Source organism: Euwallacea fornicatus, chromosome 1, assembly GCF_040115645.1.
Source record: "Euwallacea fornicatus isolate EFF26 chromosome 1, ASM4011564v1, whole genome shotgun sequence".
NCBI classification, from domain to species: domain Eukaryota; kingdom Metazoa; phylum Arthropoda; class Insecta; order Coleoptera; family Curculionidae; genus Euwallacea; species Euwallacea fornicatus.
The window spans coordinates 1,005,364-1,027,418 of record NC_089541.1 but is presented as its reverse complement, the minus strand read 5'-3'; the positions used below and the strand labels follow the sequence as shown (position 1 = coordinate 1,027,418).

Sequence of the window (22,055 nt, the reverse complement as noted above, 5' to 3'; positions counted from 1 at the left end):
TTGTTATACGGCTAACCCAAAAAACTAATGTGCCCTACTTACTCCGACAGAAATCTGAGAACTGTGTATTACCGTAAATCAACTTACTGTGTCCTACAGCGTTTTCCCAAGTTTTACACACAGCGAATAATGGACGAATGTGATAGTTGAATGTCAAGTTAGTAAAGCCCTCGAAAAATGTTTTAAGGCATCTGTTAAAAGCTTTTGTTCAGTTTATTGCATAATTGTCGTAAATTCTAAAAAATTTATGAAATTTCCGTTGGAGCAGATCGAGTAAACAAAAAAAATGGTTTAGAACACTTACTCGAACAAATCTTAAAAATTTTGATGAAATGTCAATGTCAACAAAAATACTAAACAAAAATCCTAACCTCATAGTTTTAAATATTTTCTTTTTCAATTAAGCGCCAAAAACCAATACATTTTCACCCAAAATTATTAAAAATACTCATATTGACCTCTTATAACCAATGGCAAATTCGCACTGGTTCAAGTTACCCTGCAAAAGACAGGATATTCAGCTCATGGGTACCCTAAATGGTGGACAGAGCTTTAGATGGACGAAACTCCAAAAAACTAACGAGGAACTTTGGCTAGGCGTTTATTCCAGCAAAGTTTGGCTACTTCAACAAACAAATGAGGCAATTTTGTACCAAGTATTCGAATCTAATGCACAAACTCAGACTGAAAGCCATTACAATAGCTTACTTCGTCAATATCTGCACTTGGATATAGATCTGGCAAGTCACTATACACAGTGGGGCGAAAAAGACCTTAATTTCAAAGAGGCAGCTAAACAGTTTTATGGAATTAGGATTTTAAGACAGGAAATTGTTGAAAATATATTCTCATTTATATGCTCACAGAACAACCATATAAGTCGGTAAGTATATTAGTATGAAAAAATCGTTTTTTTCTTTAACAGGAAGAGTTTTATAGAATTACTGGTATGGTGGAAAAACTTGCAAAATTTTATGGGAACGAAATATGTGAAGTTGAAGGAAGGACTCATTATAGCTTTCCTGATGTTGAAAAATTGGCAGGTGCAGAAGTGGAGCAAACATTAAAGGATAATGGGTTTGGATATAGAGCAAAATATATTAGTCGATCAGCGAAGCTTATAACAGATGGAGGAGGGCAAAAGTGGATTGATGAATTGAGGCAGCTAGAATATGAAGAAGCCAAGAAAAGACTGATGACTTTAACAGGAATTGGAGCAAAGGTGGATTTGTTCTTTTCAGAAAATTATGTAATTTCAAAAAAAACCTTTAGGTGGCAGATTGCATTTGCTTGATGTCCCTGGGTCATTTACAAGCAATTCCTGTGGATACACACATTTATCAAATTGCTGCTAAATGGTACCTACCTAAATTGGCTAAACAGAAAACTGTCACTGAGAAGATTTATAAAGAAATTGGAGACTATTTTCGAGAGCTGTATGGGCCCTTGGCAGGGTGGGCACATACCGTAAGTCTAAGACAAGAACTTTCATTTGTTATTGTTTTAATTGTTTATTTAGGTGTTGTTTTGCGCCGATTTGAAGAAGTTTCAGGATGGAAAAGGAGAGGCAAAGTCAAAAGAGGTCAGCAAATCTAAGAGACTGAAGGTTTAGTTTAAGGCTTTATTTTATTAAAAAAATGATGATTTATAACGTATATTAGCTTCCCTTCCTGCTCTGCAGTTAAAAAAAAAATTAATCAGTCTTGGGGAAACATTGTTAAACAGCTAAAAAATTACTCAGTCTGATTGTGACCCATCATCAGCTTGGGCGACTTCCCCATGGAACTGGGGCCTTGGTTTAGCTTTGTTTTTTAATGAAGCAAATCCTTGTTTAGCGCGACTAGTGGTTGCCACAGGAACTTTTTTCTTGGTTGCTTTCTTTGTTGATTCTGAAACTATTCAAATCTAAAACACTACTACATTATAAAGAGATTCAACTACCTTTGCCGTTCTTTTTAAGCCATATTTCTTTCATGGCTTCAGTAAAGCCTTCGGGCGGTATCAAGTCTGCTAAACGTTCCACCGAACGCGACAGCCTATTTACTCTTCTTTTTTGTACTACATGGTTTACCTGTTTTTTCTCATGGGAAACCTGAAAATGTATGTGTACCTATCTTGATCTCGATTATTTTATCGATTATTATATAATAACAGGACAAAAACAGTGACAACGACGAACGAACTTACGAGTTCATTATCACTGTTGTGGCCTTCGAATATCTTCTTATGCGGTGTTAAGATCCTTTTTACTGTGCCCTGTTGGTTTTCTATTAATCTATCAGCAAACTGAATTACAATATTATATTACTTGTTAAGAACATTGATCTCATTAGAGAGAGGAAATATTTATAATATTTAACACATTCAGTGCCTGATTCGATATTGAGAGTTCTGTCATGGCATTAATTCTGTTTAACAAAATGGCAAACAGGGACCAGTATCTCTTGTGTTTAACCGGGAGAAAAGACGAGGGTGAGAATAAAATTTTCGGCGTCCTTGAATAAAACATTTTCATTGGATAAAAATTGCATTCTCGCTTTCATGTCTTAATAAGATATGGCACTTAGAGATGCTTTCCAGGAAAACCAAAATTCATCTTCTTCAGGTTCTGTGATACAGTTCCTGACATCAAAGAAGCAATAATCTGGTTAAACTGGGCTCTGGAACAGCATCCTATGGATTTGAATTCCTCATGATGAGTTCAATTTAGCCATCATGAGACCACCTCAGACTCCAAAAGTTTTACACTTACAAAATTTCAGTTTGTGTGACCTGGCATAAGAAAATTTTAGCAAATACTGATGTTGTGGCCCTATCAATTATACCTGAAATAGACACTAGTGCCTGCCATGGGGATCATTGTGTTAAACTTTGTTTGAGAAAAGGTATGTAAACATATTTCATGTGCGCTCACCTTATTTTCAACTGCAGGCTCTTTTTTGGCACGTCCCCGTCTTTTAGGCTTTGGTGCTTCATCCTCTTCTTCAGATGATTCATATTCCTGAAGTTTGGCTGTTTTTGTTTGTGTATTATTTCCTCTTTTCTTTGTAGGAACAACAGAAAAGTTTAAACCTGAACTCATAGATCCAGATCCTTCTTTAACCCCTGTCATAAATATTTTCTTAATGTATTCATAGTCCGGTTCTGCATTGAAATTTATAGTTTGTAAATATACCAGCAATTCTTTCATAGCCTCTAAAATTAATAATAATATTTATTTCTTAGTTTTCCATTCAAAACAAAAAACTAACTGGGGTAAAATTTGTTCTTAAAACATGCTGTTAGCATTTTTTCAGGAGTGCTCATATGTTCTTCTTTGCTTGCCTGGACTAGTTTAGGATCTGCAAGATTTTTTTCCCAAGGCAACACACACCCCAACCATTGCAGGATATTATATGATAATATTTCTACATCTCCACGTCTAGTTTGAACTTCAAAAGAATTCCACAAAACAAAACTATATAATCAGAAGTTGTAATAATTCCATTTATGTACCTCCCTGATGGGCATCTCTGCTTAAAAATTCCATAGTCCCATCATGAGCTTTTTTGGGATTTGGTTTGAACTCCTTGGCCACAGTAAACTTTGAAGCAAGCCCATAATCCACAAGGTAACAGTGAGCATTTTTCACATCATTTAGTAATATGTTGGCAGCTTTGAGATCTGCATGGACATATCCACATTTGTGGATATATTCTAGTACATCCAGCTAAAAAATTGAATAAGTTGATGTAAAGGTGATTTAATGAATGTAAGTTTAAAATATACCATTTGCAAGGCTATTTTGAATGTGGTGTCTACTGGGAAAATTTTACCATTTTGTGTAAAAAGTTTGAGGAGGTCAGTGTTAAATTTTGCCATAACTAGAAACCTATATTTTTCCCCATTGTAATCATGTGATCCTGAACCATGATATATGGGCATTCCCAAGGACTTTACACCCTTTTCTCCCTTATATGAAGCAACTGTGATAAATGTTAAATGAAAATTACCAGTTTTGAGTTAGAAGCAATGAAAATCTTTACCATTAGCTGCTTTGGCAAATCGAATGTAGAAATTTATCTCAACAAATAGAGGCCCATTAGAATGTGGTTCCTAGAAACATCAGAAATAATAATTGAATAATTATTCCTAAGAAAGATTCAAAGCAGCATTACGATTTTGACTACGTAAGGATAGTCATTTTCTTTGGAGCCTTCTTCCTGAACGCAATATATTTCCCCAAAGCCCCCTTTGCCAATTGAGTGTCCCAATTTCCATGTCTTTTTACTGATATCTTTAAGGAGTGTGCCTTTTGGCAGGGGCTCAGCAAATTTATAGCCATTTGCTGCCTTCTTTTTAGGGGGCATTTTTGGTATCTGATTTGTTTGAAGGTACGTTAAAAAAGTTTTAATTAGAAAGACAGCGAAATTTACCTGATTTAATTTTTTTAATCCGGCTTTTATGAAAGCAGTTGAATGGCGGGAACGGCACTAACAAAAAACAATAAAAAGGTTAAACTCTTCGGAATTTGCAGTATTCCAGAGATTTATGTACACAAACATTAACAGGCCAACGAGATGCCAAAATTGATTCCAATTTATAGCAAAAATTAAAATAATATGGAACCGGAAAACTGGTTAACAACAAATCGGACAGTACAATGCAACAATGTCGCTTGTTACAAACGAAATTTGTTCAGGCACCTCCGTAAGCAGATGTCTCGTTATAAAGCTGTTCTCGGCTACATCCGAACGCTTCCCTTATCTTCAAATATTCCGGTAAATTGGAGGATCCGACAACGTCGCAATATTTAAACGAGTCGTTAAATGTCATAGAAAAGCAACAGTAAACGTTGCGTGCAAGCCATAAAATAGGACGAACAATGGCACTATTCAACAGTAGAGCGATCCCGCACAGTTTTCATATTTTTATTATATGCATCTTGGTAATATTTGTTCTGGCGCTCGAACTAACCCTAACCCCTTGAATTGCAGTTATAGAATTGTTCCCTAAAGTGTGATATACAGAGTCAATATATGATCTGAATAATATTCAAACTTGAAGAACTGGACGATGGTTATCATACCTTAAAAATATTAATATTTTCACATCAGATAAACCATGCAACTTGAATTGATGTTTAGTTTAATTAAAATTTATTCACGGTAATTATACATTTCTATGGATTTTTTTTTTATTTTCAGTAAATTTCAATTAAATTTTTTTCAAACCTCAATTTTTAACGATTAAGCATCGAATCCCAAAATAATTTAATTTAAAAATTAGGAGTGAAAACGCAAAATGGCCAACTGGTTCACTAATGATGTTGCCATAGTTCCATGTTACGCGCTAGCTTAAACGGCACCAAGGCGTAATGTATTATAGCCATCCTTTTTTAATATTACCACTTACGATTTACCTTCGTGAATTAGAGCGGGATACACTATGCTACTTTTTAAAAGTTCTAATTATCTCTTTTTTATTGGCAAGTTTTAAGGAATTTTGACGTTTGTGTGTTTCATTTTGTGTCCGAGAAAATCGGTTTAACATTTTGGAGAAAATCGGAATGAAAATGCATTTAATTTTAAATGAATTGCACTGAAATTATCGAATTCTATCCATCTTATTTGCTGTGACAACTCGTATTTGAATTAGAAATTGTTTGGAGCCCAAGTTCGGGACATAGACCGGGGCAATGGCATCCAAGGGCCATCTCAACGACGAGGTGAGTTTTTGCATTTCTTAATTAAACGTCCCTTTAAACTGCATGCAGAACCACAAAAGACTATGCCAAGACAAGTTTCCAATGCATTACATATCTTATCAACCCAAATTGATTGCGTTTAACGCTTAAATTATTTAACACTGCCACGCCTATTAACGTGCCAACTATTTGTTTACTAGAAGCAGTTCAGTGCGATTGCAGTGGGTACTTGAGTTTATTTTTATTGCTAGCTGTGATAACAGGAGTGTGATACACAAGCTGTGCATAGAGATAGTGAATGTTCAACTCAATACTCAAGGTCTTCGCTGTTATTTTTGGTTCAATAGTGACTCTCCAGGTGGTACTCAGCTTCAATAAGTTGGACCTGTCATCTAACTTATCGAAGTTCTGGTAAGTTTAGTAGGAGCAAATCTTGTTTTAAACAGAACATTGATCTCATGTACATTCAGGTTCAGTACCTCAACAATCATCGGTAATTTGGCTATAAGCCAATTAGAAATCAAATATTGACCACAATACTTTTATACACTTTTTATTCCAACCAGGACTAATATTTTATCTTTGTGTTAAGTATGTGTGCTGTCGCTCATGTTTTGAACAACTAATTAAACATTTTAAATAAGCTCATTTCTAAAATAATATTTATTTAGAATTAACAAAGTATATTTCTTGTCTGAGCAAATATTGTAAAGGTACAAATATATTTTAAATACGTTTTATTTATGTCCTTTTTTCAAGACTATTTTATTTTTCCTAAAGTCCATGTGGAGAGTGAGCCATTTGTTTATTTACATTATTTTGTGATCTGGAGTTTGCACTCACAGTATCGACTGAAAATATTTTAAGATGCCAAGAGGTGTTTATGTATCACATCAGTTAAAAGAAGAAAGTCTTAGCAACATTTGATAGTGGAAAGCGATGCATATTTCAAAATATTTAAATTTAAATAAATCAATAATATCCACAGTGATTTCTAACATTAAAAATAGAGGAACCTCAGATGACCTCTCGAAGTGTGGCGGAAAACGAAAAATTGATAAAGCGATGAAGGGAAGACTTAAAATGTTATCCATGCAGGACCCGTTCAAGAACGCAAGTCACATACATCAAGAGTTATGTGTTTCAGTATCAGTGTGTACCATAAAACGAAGATTAAAAAGCATTGGTTTGTATGGATGAAACTCGGCAAAGAAGCCTTTCAGCTCAAAGAAAATTAGAAAGGCGATTTGCGAAAGGACATTTGAACTGGCCATATGAAAAATTGAAAACTGGACTTTTGTCAGATGAAAGTCAGTTTAAACTGTTCAAATTACACGGAATTTTGTTGGGTTAAAAGACCAATTAATGAACGGTTTAGTCGGAAATATACTAAATCGATGATCAAACACGGAGGCGGGGGTATTACAGTTTGGAGATGCTTCGGACGGATTGGCACAGGCCTATTAATAAAAATTGATGATATTATGGAGCGTTATGTTCACAAAAATATTCTGGAGAATCACATGCTGCTCTGGGCAGAAGAAGGTGTGAGTGTTTGGTGGACGTTCCATCGCGACAACGACCCAAAGCATACCTCCGAATTGATGCAGAGCGGTCGCCTATGCTTAAAGTTGATGCGATCATCTGGCCGGCTCGAAGCGCTGATCTGAGCCTTGTAGAAAAATTCACAAAAGAATTCGCGAGAAAGAACGGCAAGTATGTATACCGGATTTGTTTAAAAAAGCTCAAAGTACGTGGAATGATATAGCTGAAGATTATGTTGAAACATTATTAAATGCCATGGACAAAATAGGTTGGGCAGCAACGAGAAAAGGATATAATACTAGATAATAAATAAAAGATCTATTGCAAGGGAAAATATATTTAAAAAAAACATTATTTGCTCTACTTTTGACTCATTTGTTCTATATTAAAATTTTCTATTTGCAGTTTTAAATCATTTAGCAAGTAAACCTTAACGTGAATACGTTTATTTTTAAGTTTAATTAATAATCGATACAACAGATTATGTCAAATTCACGTTGTTACAGGAGAAAAATCACATTTAAAAAGTTGCTCTAGACGTGAGCGATAGTGAACGCTTAAGGCACGTAGGTAGCTGCAGGTTTCCAATGAAACCATCATATAACGTCTCAACAACTTTGCCTCTTCCTCAGTTGGTCTGTAGCAAATGGTCAGAAATGGGGGCTGTCGGGGCGGCGGAATTACACATTATTTTCGGTTAAATTTAACTGAGAATTACGCTCACCCTTTGCTAAGGGCTGGGACTAGAGTGGTTGCTAATGTGTCCGTGACTGATTGGGTCGTGCTAGTGGGAAGTCAAAAATTTTCCAATGGGCGAGTTACCCGGTTAACTTTGTACGGAGTAAATATATTTTTCTATTTTATCAAGTTAAAAACAATTTTACACATTACTAACCGGTAAACAAATTGTAGAGACTCCCAAAGACAGTGTTAAATGGAACAACCGTAATTGATTACACAGTTTTAAAAGTTGCTCTCATTTTGCCCGGTACTGTACGCGAGGTCGAGCCCTTTTCCAGAATTCCGATTCGCCGGAAAGAAAGACTTTTCCAATCGTTCGGAGACCAGCTAAGATGACGCGACCCCATCTCGATTTCTTTTCGAACGAGAAAGTCTTTCGGCCGGACATCTTGCTCACGAACTGCTTTCAGGTACCCGGAGGCGTCCCGTCCTAGACGATACGTTTAAATTGCCAATTGAGGCCAAAATAAGGTTTGCGGACGGCCTCTGATCCGCTAAATTGGCGCATTGATGCGTCAATCAGTTCTTTGAAGGTTCCTTGATGAGGTTCCAATCGGCTTTTAAATTTGACCCACATCTCTGAGTCTGATAAGATTTAATTGTTCTTGAACCAACGTCTTTTTCGACACCAAGAGCGCGTCTGTCGCCGTCTCCTTGTGGGATTTACCGGATTTATACGTCTCAAGAGTTTTCCTTTTAAAATCTTGCAGGTGACAAACACCACGAGGCATATTTAAATCGAACATTCACTTGGAAATGATCTTGTCACGAGCTTACCCTCGTGCTGCCTTTGTGGCGCGCGTTTTTTTGGATATTTTTACATCCCAGATCACAAAAACCAAGGACCCATCGAAAGTGAACCAATGGTACCCCCCATGTAAATAAAATTGTAAAATACCACAACGGTAGCTGCGAATGAAATGCGATCATTGTAGCATCCAGCGTTACATAGCTCATGTACTCTACAGCTACATATTGACTTTGACCCACATTTCAAAACGAAATTTCATTTATTGCCCAATTTCATCAATTGAATGCCCAATTTTCTGGCTATTTATTTTTAACTCCATTCAAAAAGAGCCACTTGCGCAATTATATACCGATATCGATAGCTGCCGCACTAATATCGATTTTATTGAAAGTCATTTGGACGCGGCGATAGAGAAGAAATATCTTAGGAGGACGAGGCTGGTGATGAGAAGGCTTTGCAAGCGAGACACAAGAATTCTCCACTACCCACAGAAACACTTTCAATGGAAACACATGGAGTGCTGATCGAAAATGGGGAGGGTGGCGAGCGGAACATGGATGGTGTTTTCAGTAGTTCGGGATAAATCGAGGCACGGGCGGCAGAGATGTGCTACAGGGAACTAAACCCTTAACGAACGGGGGCACTCTCTGGAACGATGACCAGCACATCGAATTTGGACAAATTGCTTTATTGTCGGAGCCAGAAAAGTGAACGATTAAAATCGCTTTTGTGGGATTTTACTGGAATTTTCAGTAATAATCGGCAATACATGAACATCGCCATACACCGCGTGTCTCAAAGAGTTCCCCGCGAGGAGGCCATAGAATGGACGTACTTGCCCGTGCGCACGTCACTGGCAGAACTAAAAGCGAAATCTTCATCGTAAAATACGCGTTGCTATCAAGTGTCAAACTCTGGAAATTTTCATTAAAACGTCTCAAGCGGTTTCGGCCACACTCAGGAATTTGTGATATTTTAATAAAACTTCAACACCCTGTATTTTCGCGAGGAAGCATTTTTGGTGTATAATTTATGTGACAAACTACACTTATTTGTCGATGCTGAATAGGTGATTGAATTTACTACCTTTACAACTAAGACACCCTGTAGATAATAGAAATCTCAAGTGGGCCATAGATGGCGTTGAGCGCGAATCCGTACGTCTTTGACGTGTTCCGCGTAGTCTCGAACGCGAATGGACCAACCTAACCTCACTTAAAAGTACGAATCTGTTTAGCTGCATTGTCAGTCGGTTTTTATTAAAAATGTTCTTTTCCAAGACTTAACGGACTCGTGTGCCGTTTAGTTAAAGCATTCGGAGTGCAAAAATGGTGTTTACACTCGAACAAAAAGCCTTTACGGTCCTATTTTCGGAACGGCGAGTCCACGAGCGGAAAACGGACGTGTAAAATCCAACCTGGTTTTCAAGAGTGTCGTGAAAAATTTCCCACCTTTGCAGTGGGGGGAACAGCAATTTCGCAACACTTTAAATTATGTTGTAGAAATTGTTTCGTGAAACTGGCAGTGCGGAAAGAAAATCGGGACGTGGCAGACCAGCTGAGCGAACCCCCGGAACTTGTCGGGAACGTGTGGCGAGCGGCGGCTGACAGTCCCGGCGCGTCTTCGAGACCACTTTCTGTAATGGAAATTGCCTGCAGGCTGAAAGAGACCTACAGACGTGCTCGTAGCTTTACCGATTAACACAAAGAATCGGAGGGGTAAAGGAAATTAATTTTTGTTTTGAATTTTAGATCGGAACTACGGAAAATTGAAATAATAGAACGTCAGAGTCGCAATCGCCTTCAGTTACTATGTTCGAAAATAAATGTTGCTGTCCTGAGCCCAAAGTTAGTCAAAAAATAATTATTTCCGATTTTAGCATGAATAAGAGTCGTTTCCGCTAAGAGGGGTTGTAAAGCTGCCCGATTTATAATCGATTTTGATGACACTTGAGACAGTTGCAGACTTACCCGGCATGATTGTTATCAGCGATTTTCATTCCATTATCTTAATCAGGAGGAAAGTTATTTTAAAAGATATCCGAAGGACGGGGCCCTTTCGGAGGGCCGCCTCTCAGTAGCGGTGTTCTGTAGAATCAACGTTCATGGGAACCTTTTTTTTACCATTTTTGGCTCCCCTTCCACCTCCTGAAGTCTAGCATTAACTTCTCCAAAGACTGTACATAATTTATATTTATTTAATTTTATAATATGTTACACATAAATTATATATAATAATAACATAATTCAATATATGTTTTTTAAATTTAATTTTTGTAATTTAATATTTAATTATGCGATTTACACTGAATGCTCATAACGTTGTCCGTTATTTTCCTAACACAAATTACCTCCACGTTTCACATTACCAAATACTCAAACGAGAGCCTATGAGGAAACCTTTCACATTCTTGCCCAATTCTACCCTTAAGGTCGTCAACTGCGTGTGTCGGAATTAAAAAAAAAAAAATCGTATTTTTCAACGTGGGGAAACGAGCAGTCGAGTGCAGTCAAATCCGGAGATCGCGGGGGATAAACGCAGTCCGTCAGTGAGCTCATCACCCTATCGTCATAGCATTCCCTTAAGATAATTGAGAGTTGTCCTGGCTCGGTTGGTCCATGCCGTCGAAAGCGTCCGTACCGCAATTTATCAAAGTGAAATTGGTTAATGAATTCACTCAACATGTTCTGATATCGGTCAACTGTGAGGGTGTCGTCGAAGAGAATAGGCCGTACTAAGCGATTTCGCGAGATAGCAACGCATATTCAAATTTTTTGGGGGATGTAAAGGTGTTTTGGTAAATGCACGGGGATTCCCTGCACTCTATATTCTCAAATTTTGCGAATTCACATAACTCGACACGTAAAATCACGCCTCATTAATGGAAAACGTGAAATCCAGTAGATCTTCGTGCATTGTGTGATTAAAGCAGTTACATTTGTTGCACTCAGAAAACTTTAAATAACCAACACACGAGTTCATGGAGTCTGGAAAAGGGCAATTTTCGTCCTTTCCTTGGTAACGAACGGTCTCTGAGACCGGCAAGCATTGTGTACTCACCCTCCCAGTGCCTTCCTGCCCCAGATCGTCTGCTTCCTCACGAAAAATTAGCAGTCGCGTGCATACAGTGTTCACCGTACACATAGCAATGGTCTGAGAGACCGACGTTACAATTGGCGCTATACAGGGTGTCCGAAATGCCGTGGGACACCATTGGCACCTCCTAAACGGTGAGAACTACGAGGTTAGTTAAATTAGAGGAAATGTGTCAAACTTGGGACTTAGTTTATATTCGCGGCTTTTTCTCGTTTTCCGAGATGTTGGGAAAAACCTGAAAAACGCTAAAATTTAATTTTCTCAACGAATCGAAAACTAAAGATTTTTCAAAAAAAAAAAGTTCATACGAAAGTTTTGAACTTTTTTGGGCTCTCAACGTACGCGATTTCTTAAACTTTGTAGCTGGCTTAGCTTTCGAAAAAAAAACATATACAGCTCGTATAATCTCAATTTACTCGAATTCGAAACAATTTCGAAATTACGGCACAGCGCATGACAAAATTATTTTTTTTAGTCGGTCTCACAGACCGGCGACACCATATATGTCAAAATAAATCATGTTACGGATAGAAGGTTAAAACCAACTAATAATACAGATAGAGTTGTATTTTTAAGTGAGGTTAGGTTGGTTCGTTTATGTTCGAGAATACGCGGAACATATCAAAGAGATACGGGTTCGCGTATGTCTTTGATATATATTTGATATAATTCCATCCCACCTGCGGGAGAGGTGATGGCGTGAGTTTTTTTGGGGACTCACGTGAGATGATTTTTATTGACATCATCACTAGAGGAGAAACAATAAACGAGGAGGAATATTAGCAAATTTATTGCAGCGTTTGAGCGAAGAAGTGAGAAAAAAAGCGACTGCATTTGGCAAAAAAGAGAGTCTTGTTTCATAAGGACGAAGCACCAGTGGACATTTCCGCGATTGCGATGGCCAAAATCGATCGGCTCGGCTTCGTGCCTTTTCCTCGCCCGCCCCGTTCGCCAGATTTGGCCCCCTCGGACTATTTCCTATTTCCAAACTTGAAAAAATTTCTTGGAAAATAAAGACTTGCTAATAATGGAGAGATCGAGTCCGAGGTTGGGGCCTATTAGGAACATTCGAAGCTTCTTACTATAAACAGGCTGTAGAAGCCATAGAGCATCGGTGGGGAAAGTGGGGAAACCTCCAAGGAGACTGCGTTGAGAAATAACGTAATATTTTCCAATTTTTTCCTCTGTAGGCGTTCGGTCGGGGGCTTCTGGGGCCCGTATACATACACATGAATATTTATGATGTCGCGACTATGGCGGCGTTCGTTCCCTAAACCGTGCAGCCTCACCTGAATCAGATAGAGTCGCAACCCAAAATGGAATACTAATTAACCACAGACACCTTGCCACTGCTCGCAGGAGCAGCTCCTGCCTCCCCAGCGAGCATCCAAAATGGAATCTAAACTAACCGCCAACATCCGTTCCCCCGCATATCACTTTCAAATCAGTTCCCGCGCCTCCTTCAGGGCCCCACGTACGAAAATTCGAACCAGTCTCTCCCCCAACAACAAATCTCACGGCAGACGTGAAGAATTTGAAAAAGAATATGAATAATTTGATTGATAAAGAGAGAAGGGCGCAGCAGATCGTTCTAGAGCGGCCAAATCAATAGATCAACGCTGGTCTCTATCGGAATTGAGGAGCGGAGAGAATGTGGAGAAGAGCAACTAGCACAAATCGAAAGTTAGTGATAAGTCCAATAAAGGAAGTCGAAGGGGGAGGGGGTAAGATCCCCCCTTTTGAAAGACAAGTGTATGGTGAGAATATGCTACGTGGGAACATGTGGAACATTGAGAGTTTAAAGAAGACACAGTGGGACGATAAAGGTGGAGCGTCGTTTGTCTGAGTGCGAGAACGCGTTTTGCTTTGAATATGATTGATCGTGCTGACATGGATACCTTTATATCTAATGACGTTCCATACTCCATGGAGAACATGTGGAAGCGGCCGAAAGTGGATAGACGGACAGGATTTTTTAATGAAATCATGCATACGTTAGTTGATTCGTTTCCTGTTTGTACGTTGCTACTCGCAAAACATGTTATAAGAAATAATAAATAAATGTTGATAAAGCTACTTTATTGTTAATAAAAAAAAATCATTGGAATTCACCCGGTCAGAAGTAGGTGAACAATTTAACAATGAAAATGACAACATAACGGTTTCCTTCAGATTATTTCAAAAACCAATTGGGACCTTTCTGCCTTCGGCAGTAAAATTCGGTAAAATACCCATTACTGTCAAATAACGCCCCGAATCAACGTTTTTCCATTTTTCTTGTATTTCAGTAGTAAAACTTTAATAATTTTCATCTCCCGATCCTTGATCGACGATTTGCCACAGGTTTTCCATGGGACTCAGATCGGGCGAGTGGGAAGGCCACTTCAAAATCGGCATTTTTCCTCCTTCAAAAAATCGTCTAACCAACTTTCAGGGATGTTTCGGGTCGTTGTCCTGTTGAAAGTGGTACCTTAAGGGCGAATTCTCTTCAACGTAAGGCGACAGGACGTTCTGATGTATATCCCTGTACACAAATCGGATTCCATTTATTCTATGTAACGGGCCGATACCGAAGCCGCTGGAACATCCCCCCATACGTTACCGATCCTCCATGCCTAAACGTGGGTCTGATGCATTTAGGGCTTAATCGCTGACCAGTGGGGCGTATTGAATGCCGTCGGAATTAAACAAAACGGACTTGGATTCACCGCTCCAGCAAGCTCGTTCTCAATCCCGTTTGAGTCGATGGGCATGTTGTCGGACAAATTCGATTCGGACCTTCCGATTTTTCTTATTGAGAAGTTTTTTGCGTGGAAATAATTTCTCCTGGACTAAACTTCGTTCGACAGTCCGCGAAGACGCAGAAATTCCGACAACTTCCAGTTCAGATCGGGTTTTCTCAGAAGACCTTAATGGATTTTTCGAAACTAATGGTCTTTATCGTCCCCACATCGCTTTTGTTCAGCTTCTTCGATGGTTCAGTTTTCAGTTCCGGGTAAATTGGTCCAGTTCTTAGATATCACAGCCCAAACGGTGCCTCTTTCGACATCGAACCTGCGGGCAATTGGCGCTCGCCATCCGCCCTCATCAGAACCTTCGGCAACTCGCTCTCTTGAATCAGGGGACGGTTGTAAACCACGAGGCACGTTGTGGACCACGAACCAGATGCAAATTCCGCCGATATTTTTCTGATATCTTAAGAAATTAAAGCAAATTCGACTGTTCTTGCCACGTCTATCTACTTTTGGCCGCTGCCGTGTTTCTTTTGCACTCGGAAGTATCGTAAGGGGCGCAGTGTCTCCTGGGCCTTGAGCGTCCCGCACTTTTGTCCGTCCGCTCAATGTCGTTACAGTCCAATCTGGTCACTTCAACGCGTCCCAACAATGCCACCAATGCCGCTTTGTACGGCACAGATGTACGGCACAGATGTTCGGCTAGACAGCGAACGAACGATCTTCTCTTGGAAAAGTCAGGGAAACACGCCCTTACTCGTAGTCCTCGCGACACCTCACCCTGGATTGATTCCAAGGGTCGTGAGGTGAGGGCACGTCTGATGGATGTTTCGGGCGTTGAGTTTCCAGAGGCGGGAGCCAACCCCCGTCTGATTTCCGCCATCACTGCCAGTAACTTGGGGTGGGATTGGGTGCTGTCCGGAGCGCTCCGGACACGATCGCCGAGCCCAGTGCGTAAATTCTACGCGTCCGCAGATGTTCCTTTCAAAGTTCCAACAAAACCGTCATAAAACATCTTAAATCTTTCAGCATCTCTACGGATGTTCCAGTAACACACATAATACGAGTTAACTACATTAAATGATTCACGTTGTTCCTCAATGGAATAAAGACCGCTTGATGGCGGTCGATCTATTGTCACTCATCCTTGTGACGTAACGAGGGGGCGACAGGAAACGCGAAATGCGTCACCAGCTCGAATTTAAGAAAATTAACGTTCAATTAGTCCCTGGGGTCTGATGCGATTTTTCCTTTATTGAATCGAATCAGTATTGATTCTCTATCATTGTTCCTATAAAATATCAAATAATTTCACCCGAGCGAAGGTCAAACGGCAGCGGAGGGGCCGCAAGGGCGGCGGCCGTTGGGTATCGGGCACCCAAATTTTCATCCTTAAATGTGAAAATTTTATGAGCACGTCGTGGTGGTCTCGTCCCACCGGAGGAAATAAATCATTACTCTGAATATTTCGAGACATGCTATGAGACATCTGGGAAAATTACAAAAATTAGGACCGACGGGTAGGTGGAGAAATTTCCGCAGGATGAATTAAGGTATAACGGGCAGCACCAGTGACTAACGCTAACGGTTAAATTTAACCTCGTTAGACGGGAATAAGTACGAGTTAGACTCTATCTTGATCCGTCTGCAGTGGCAATATTGATTTTCCTCCGGAACCCCAAAACCGGTTTCGAGGTTTCCAATCCACCCCAATGACAATAAAGTCGGGAGAAACACAATATCGCGGGGTTTTAAGGAGATTTCCTTCATCCCGTAATCTAATTACGTTTTTCCTCTCCCCCGCGGAAAGGCCGAACCGTCTCAGCTGCCCACCGAGGCGGTTTCACATCTGGTTCGCAGTAGAAATGAGCTGTTAGTTTCGCAACAAACCAAATTGCCCAAACAAATATGCATTTAACAAACGAGAAGCCCTCATTATATGGTCATTTAACAATAAAGCAGGATAATTGCTTACGTGGACCGCGGCCGAGGGGCCCCAGTCGGTTCCGTGGAGTCGCGACGGCGTTTCGTCCCGATTTTTTTTTTTTTCCCCGTGATTGTCCAGCAGGTGAGGTTGACCAGGACTGGACGCAATCATGACCAGCAATGGGAGCGACAACGTAAGTTCCTCACGTTAAGTACGGCCCTGATTTAATGCCCTTCGCGATTGCGAGACGTCATTAGTTGAATTGTTTCGGGGGTTGTTTGCGATTCGGAACGATTTTTTGATGGGCCCCCACCGCTGCACTATCAATCAGCGGCGCCTGGCTGACTATCAGTTTCCATCTAGTATGGAAGCTGAGTCGGAAGTAGTAACTGTGGGGGTTGGAACGAGGGTGAATGTCCTCGATGACGAGTAGCGTTCCGCATTTGTAAACAAATGGATTGTCTCTTAAAAGCGTTTTCTTTAGGGAGTAAAATCGGAATTTTGGCTTCCACATTTCGGGCCCGTTCCGTTACGGGCTTTGAACGGAAAGTGGAGCACGGTATGGTTTGGGTGGCGACTGGCAGGAGTGAACGTTCCTGCCGGGAAAATTTGGATCTTTGCGGAACGTTACCGAAGAAATTAAACCTTAATTGTCAATTCCATCCCGGTTGGTCCTTAATGGGCCCTCGTTCTGGCACCACGGGAGTTCTTCAAGATTTTCTCTAACGTCGACTATGACATGTGTAGTTTCCTCCGATTTGACCTCAATTTGCACCCTTCAGTTCTCCGATTGTTTTCAGATCTGCTACCAGCTCACCTAATTTTCCGAGGGATGTAATTCTGAGTTCCCCCCCGCGCGTTTCGCCAACGCCCCGCGCATAGTACCTGCAACGCACTGTATCACAGTGAGCGTTTTTGCCTAGTCAATTCAGCACCTCCCCCGTTTATGGTGGTAACTTCGCTCCTTTTCCATTGGCAAGTGCAGCAAGCTTCTTTACCGAGTGATATTACGCCAGAGGAGCCTTAAATCTACTTTTGAACGAAGCTCCGTCCGTATATCTCTTTCGCGGCCCCGGGGGCACCGCAATTTAATCTTCCAAGGGAAATTAGATGACACAGAGGTTCCCGATTTTTCGCGTTTTCCCTGATTCGGTTTCGAAATCGTTGCCGGACGCCCACGTAAGGGTCAAATGCACCGACCTAGCGGCCTGCCTGACCGGCCGACTACGGGAAGGTGCGACAAGTGATTCCGGGCACTAGTGACTCAATAAGCCGGGGCGAAAAGCATCTTTCAGGGCGTCTCGGAAACTTTTCAACTTATTTGCCGTAATGGCCCCGTTACCAACACGATTTTGATTGTATCCCACCGGCCTTTTCAAAACGGGGGAAATTGCCAATTAAGCGTCCGCAGGGAGGGCTGAAGGGAACCTTTGAACTTTGCACACCCATGCCGCTTTCAGGATTTTTCGCAGCGGAGCCTTCGCCTAATTGCCGGCGCGCGGAAGTTCCCAATTTTCTCAATTTCAAGGACAAACACATTCGACCGAAATTTTTCATGAGGTCTATCAATTACGGCCTAATTCAATTATGAAGCGAGTCCCAAGACTTTGATGTGCCCGTGTGCTCGATATGTTTGGTGAGGGATGGCGAATCCCCCTGTGGTGTGCCGAGGCAGCCTTGGCCCCGTGGTCCCGCCCCTGTCTCCGTGGCTGTTGCGAGGTGGCGTCAGGGATGTCGTGACCTCGATGGCGACGCTGCCGATCAATACTAGGCCGCCGCCCCCGGGTGGCGGCACTCTGCCTCGCCCCGCCGCCGGAACGTACCAGAAATTGCATAATCATTCCTCTGAGCTATTTTCTCGTTGGGTTCTCCTCGTAATAGGTTTTCACCGCTTCCATATTAATATATATATATATATATTTTTTTTTTGCCAAAAAAGTGATGTTCGCGTGTGTTATGCAAGTTATTTCGGAGGGGAGCTATTTATAGGACTCGCCTTGTGCTTTATCAATTATCACGGTCGAAACTTATATTATCATTAGTACATTTTCATTACTTCGGGCCTCGCTATCCCTAACGACTTCCTGACCTGATATAATTTCTCAGAAACCTGCCACTCGTTTGTAAACTCGAATCTGATTATAGCCGAGTGTAGCTAATATAACAACGTGACGTAGCGCTTTGCGTCACGCCGGATCGCGAAACAACCGCCATTTTCCATTATTTTTAGCCACTGAGCTTGCATTTTCGTGCGTTTTGCAAGCAAAAAGGTTGTCGCATTTGAACAGCGTCCGCCTGGTGGACACAAAAACGTTCTGGTCAAGCGTGGTCAGGGCCAGTGACGGTACGGAGGAATGGAATTTGTCGGCGAACGCGTACGAAGACACTGAGGGCCGCTGGACACCCGAAAAAACGCGCTAAATTCTATGCGTCGTTTTGTCCACGGGACACTCGATCGCGTTCCATGGAGCCGGTAGAGAGTCCGAACGGACGTTACGTATTACGATTTCAAGTTTTGCTGAGGCTCAATTGCCATTTTTTGCTGTCCGTAGAGCGTCGAGAAGGCCCCAAAATTTCACCCGTAAGAGCGCAGGCCTCGACAATGGTCGCGTTGGGATAGTACCACTCTCTGATTTTTTCCCGGAACCACCTCGAACCAGTTTAGCCGCCTGCCGGCACATGCGGCGTACTGTTGGATAAGCACTCGAAGCTGGTTAGCAATGGAAATATGTGCGTATCCAAACCGATTTTAACCGGTTTCCCATTATTGACTTCCGCTCCTGCGGGACCTCCCATGAACACACAATATCGTCGACCTCGAACTTGACACATGCTACTGGAGTGTACACGAGTGTTTTTTCTTTTCTTGGTAATATTGTCCCGTTGGCCTCGTCTTCCCTTCACTCCGGACGGTTATTCTGTTGGCGCGAATGACGTTAATTTAACAACAAACCTGATTAAGCCATTACAGGTGCACTGCAAACTGGGCGCAGTCTTCTGTGACGTCTGGAGCGTTGAAAATGGGTCCCTATAAATAACCCATAATGGGACCTTTGTTGTATCGTCGACGTCTCCCGTTGCTTTGTGCAACGCAAGGTGCATTGTTCGAAAGCTACTCCGTCACAAAATCCGTCGAACGCCGTTTTTGCACCTCGATATCGCGTTGAATAACTAAATTGCCGGACACGCAGATTTTCTCTGATGCCCCAAGGTGATCTACGGAGCCGCCATGACGACGACTTCGGCCTGGACACCCCGCGGTGCAGTAAAAACGGTTAAAGTTAGCGGGGGGGCGAGGACGCGTCCGGAGAATTTTTGGTCAACGATCGTTTCCGTTGCGAAACAGCTTGAAATCGCCCGCCTGGCATAACGCACCACTGGTCAAGTCACGATTCAAGATCGCCGTAAATGTCGCAATAACGTTAAATAATAACGGCAAACAGTCGCCGCAAGTCGGAGCAACATTCGTCGTAAAACGTGGTTGCAAGTTCGTTCCGGCATCTGCAATAAAATTTGCACCTTTATGGTTGAGGAACTTGCGGAGACGTTGCAGTCGAAGCTTTAGCACCGAAAACAGACTCTGCCGTAGAATTATCAAATCGGTGATTTGCATACGAATGTGGCTTCGCTAATTCCGCGGTGTAGCTGCGTTGATTTGATTAAACAATTGCGTCCCGACCCGCTGATTAAAACCAATGGATCGTAACCAATAAAACAATAATAGGTAATTGAGCGCTGATAAGCTGCGACTAATCTGTGCCCGGAAAGTGACCCCACCAGGACCAGTTTTCTCGATCGAAAAAACCTTGCATCGCAACACGATGGGGGGCAAACGCGGTTTTCCAGAAGTGAATGGATCCGCTCACGCGACATTTATTCCTTATGGGAATTATTAACAAGCAAACAACGGGAAAATTTTCCGCAGCCTTTTCCGACCTTTTAAAATGATCTCCGGTCCTCTGGGAAAGTCCTCGACTCCTCAATCGTTACTTCAGAAATTGCCTCGCTGGTTTCTGGCTTTCACGGCGGCCTTTTAATTAGGCTAAAAATGGACGAGGACATGTTTTTGTCGAGAGCGTTTTCGACACAGCAATAATGCTGAAAAACATGTGGGTTTTTTTTTCGTATAATAAGCTGAGATCGAACGGGAGATAACGTTTTGGCGAGAATTAGTTTGGGTCTGGAATTTTTGGCACTTGCACAGAGACAGTTCTGGCACATTCGGACCATCGCCACTTTGAACGGTCAATCGCACCCAACGGAGTGGCCGAAACGCGGATCTGCATGCGACCGTGCATCCGGTCATTTCAGCCCCTCGCGTTTACTGTATCGATTCGTGCGTAAGCGCCAAAATTTCGAGATTTAAATCATTTAAAGCAGCAACGCCGCGCTTTTCATTTGTCACAAAAGATGGCCGCCGAACGGGACGTTTGTCGTGGTGACGTCACCGGTCCCCAACGACGAATCTCGAGCCGTATTGCCGATGTGCCAGCGCATCCCATCTTCTTGACAACAAGGTGACCAGAAGGTGCCTCGTTTCGATTTAAATTCTCCTCTCGTCACTTGGGAGCGATGCCGATTGAGCTGCCTCTTACCCCTTTGTCTCTCGATCGAATGCAGTTCCGACAGGCCGCATCTGCCCGAACCAGAAGAATCCCGTCGCGGCCTTAACCATCCCAGTCCGGTTCTCGGTGGTATGTGCCGATTGGCATTGGTGGAGGTGAGCCCGAGCTCTCCATAAGCGAGAGACGGCGTCGACGCCGCCGGAGGCGCCATCAGACACGCGGGATCCGCAGTGTGACGTCAGAGCTCAATAGGCGCCGCGTCAGTGGCGCGTTCGACGCTTTTTCAGTGAGTCCGCGCCCGTTGATCAGTGCGGTTTGTAGTAGCGAAAAGCGGGTTGCCGTCACCATATGCGGTTCTGCATTTAGCACGAATCATCCCCGGATTAATTCATATCTGACGTGACGACGGCCTGCCACCATGGGGGAGGAGGTACGTGCGAGAGGCTGTAGCCCCTTAGGCGCTTTCTAGATTTTATGTGTAAATTAGTGGGAACACGGACCTTGGATATCCAGACCCATTGTGCGGTTGTATCGATCTGGAAACTGGGGCATGGTGTCAATGTGGTAGATTTTTTTATTGCCTGTACATGCATTTAGTCCTAACTAGTTTTGTGCACATATGGAAAAATTTGCGCCAATAGGTTTCCTCGACTCGGGCGCCGAATTAAGAGAAATTTTCTGGAAAAATCTATATCTGCCTTGCGCCCTGCCCACCGGAGGCATGGCGGTGCAACAAAAGAATAAGTAACCTTGATTGCGAATCGCGGATCCTTCCATCACATGTGAATGTGAACGCTCACGCGATTTAAATCAACGAATAAAAAATAAAAGAAAAAAAATCGGTTTAAAAACCGTTGGGCCGTTATGGCCCTCCTCCCTTTGAGAGGTAATATCCAGTTATATCCAGTTCAAACCACCCAGCAGGATAACCGAACTTGACGGATTTGGAGTGCGCCCCATTATCCCTGATTTGGGTATTGATTTACCCTTTTCTTGGTTGTTAAGGCCGTAT

The 22,055-nt window shown here is 42.0% G+C and overlaps 3 protein-coding genes and 1 long non-coding RNA gene across 20 annotated transcripts in view; 3 read left to right on the top strand and 1 right to left on the bottom strand.

Moving 5' to 3' along the window:
- The first annotated feature begins 236 nt into the window (after positions 1–236).
- Ogg1 (8-oxoguanine DNA glycosylase) lies at positions 237–1,640 on the top strand. The gene is made up of 4 exons (XM_066285596.1): positions 237–883; positions 940–1,222; positions 1,273–1,467; positions 1,520–1,640. The coding sequence occupies exons 1-4, from the start codon at positions 471–473 to the stop codon at positions 1,610–1,612; spliced, it is 984 nt and encodes a 327-aa protein (XP_066141693.1). The 5' UTR covers positions 237–470; the 3' UTR covers positions 1,613–1,640.
- Positions 1,608–22,055, bottom strand: part of LOC136340935 (serine/threonine-protein kinase VRK1-like) — a 44,467-nt gene continuing 24,019 nt past the window's right edge. For 3 of the 7 annotated variants that reach the window (XM_066285451.1, XM_066285471.1, XM_066285461.1), the window contains 10 exons: positions 4,416–4,472; positions 4,158–4,358; positions 4,026–4,095; positions 3,769–3,965; positions 3,496–3,709; positions 3,252–3,431; positions 2,915–3,195; positions 2,188–2,286; positions 1,942–2,092; positions 1,608–1,895 (listed from right to left, as the gene is read on the bottom strand). In XM_066285451.1, coding sequence (XP_066141548.1) covers positions 1,738–1,895; positions 1,942–2,092; positions 2,188–2,286; positions 2,915–3,195; positions 3,252–3,431; positions 3,496–3,709; positions 3,769–3,965; positions 4,026–4,095; positions 4,158–4,349 — 1,542 coding nt within the window. In that variant the 5' untranslated portion in view covers positions 4,350–4,358; positions 4,416–4,472 and the 3' untranslated portion in view covers positions 1,608–1,737. Of the gene's footprint in view, positions 1,896–1,941; positions 2,093–2,187; positions 2,287–2,914; positions 3,196–3,251; positions 3,432–3,495; positions 3,710–3,768; positions 3,966–4,025; positions 4,096–4,157; positions 4,359–4,415; positions 4,473–11,783; positions 11,883–22,055 lie in introns of those variants that run through there. The other 4 variants (XM_066285425.1, XM_066285417.1, XM_066285434.1 and 1 more) reach the window with 4 other exon arrangements.
- Atpalpha (sodium/potassium-transporting ATPase subunit alpha) overlaps positions 5,485–22,055 on the top strand; it is a 38,560-nt gene continuing 21,989 nt past the window's right edge. For 3 of the 11 annotated variants that reach the window (XM_066285284.1, XM_066285276.1, XM_066285293.1), the window contains exon 1: positions 5,487–5,707. In XM_066285284.1, the coding sequence (XP_066141381.1) occupies positions 5,678–5,707 (30 nt within the window). In that variant the 5' untranslated portion in view covers positions 5,487–5,677. Of the gene's footprint in view, positions 5,708–16,534; positions 16,672–21,245; positions 21,474–22,055 lie in introns of those variants that run through there. The other 8 variants (XM_066285317.1, XM_066285266.1, XM_066285344.1 and 5 more) reach the window with 7 other exon arrangements.
- Positions 7,745–10,993, top strand: LOC136341084 (uncharacterized). Its single transcript, XR_010732437.1, has 2 exons — positions 7,745–10,550; positions 10,603–10,993. It is a non-coding gene; the product is annotated as an uncharacterized lncRNA (long non-coding RNA).

Coding starts and splice junctions, on each gene's coding strand:
- Ogg1 (XM_066285596.1), top strand. CDS start 471: ATGGCAAATTCGCACTGGTTCAAGTTACCCTGCAAAAGACAGGATATT. Junction 884..939: donor CAGAACAACCATATAAGTCG/GTAAGTATATTA, acceptor AGAGTTTTATAG/AATTACTGGTATGGTGGAAA. Junction 1,468..1,519: donor TGGCAGGGTGGGCACATACC/GTAAGTCTAAGA, acceptor TTGTTTATTTAG/GTGTTGTTTTGCGCCGATTT.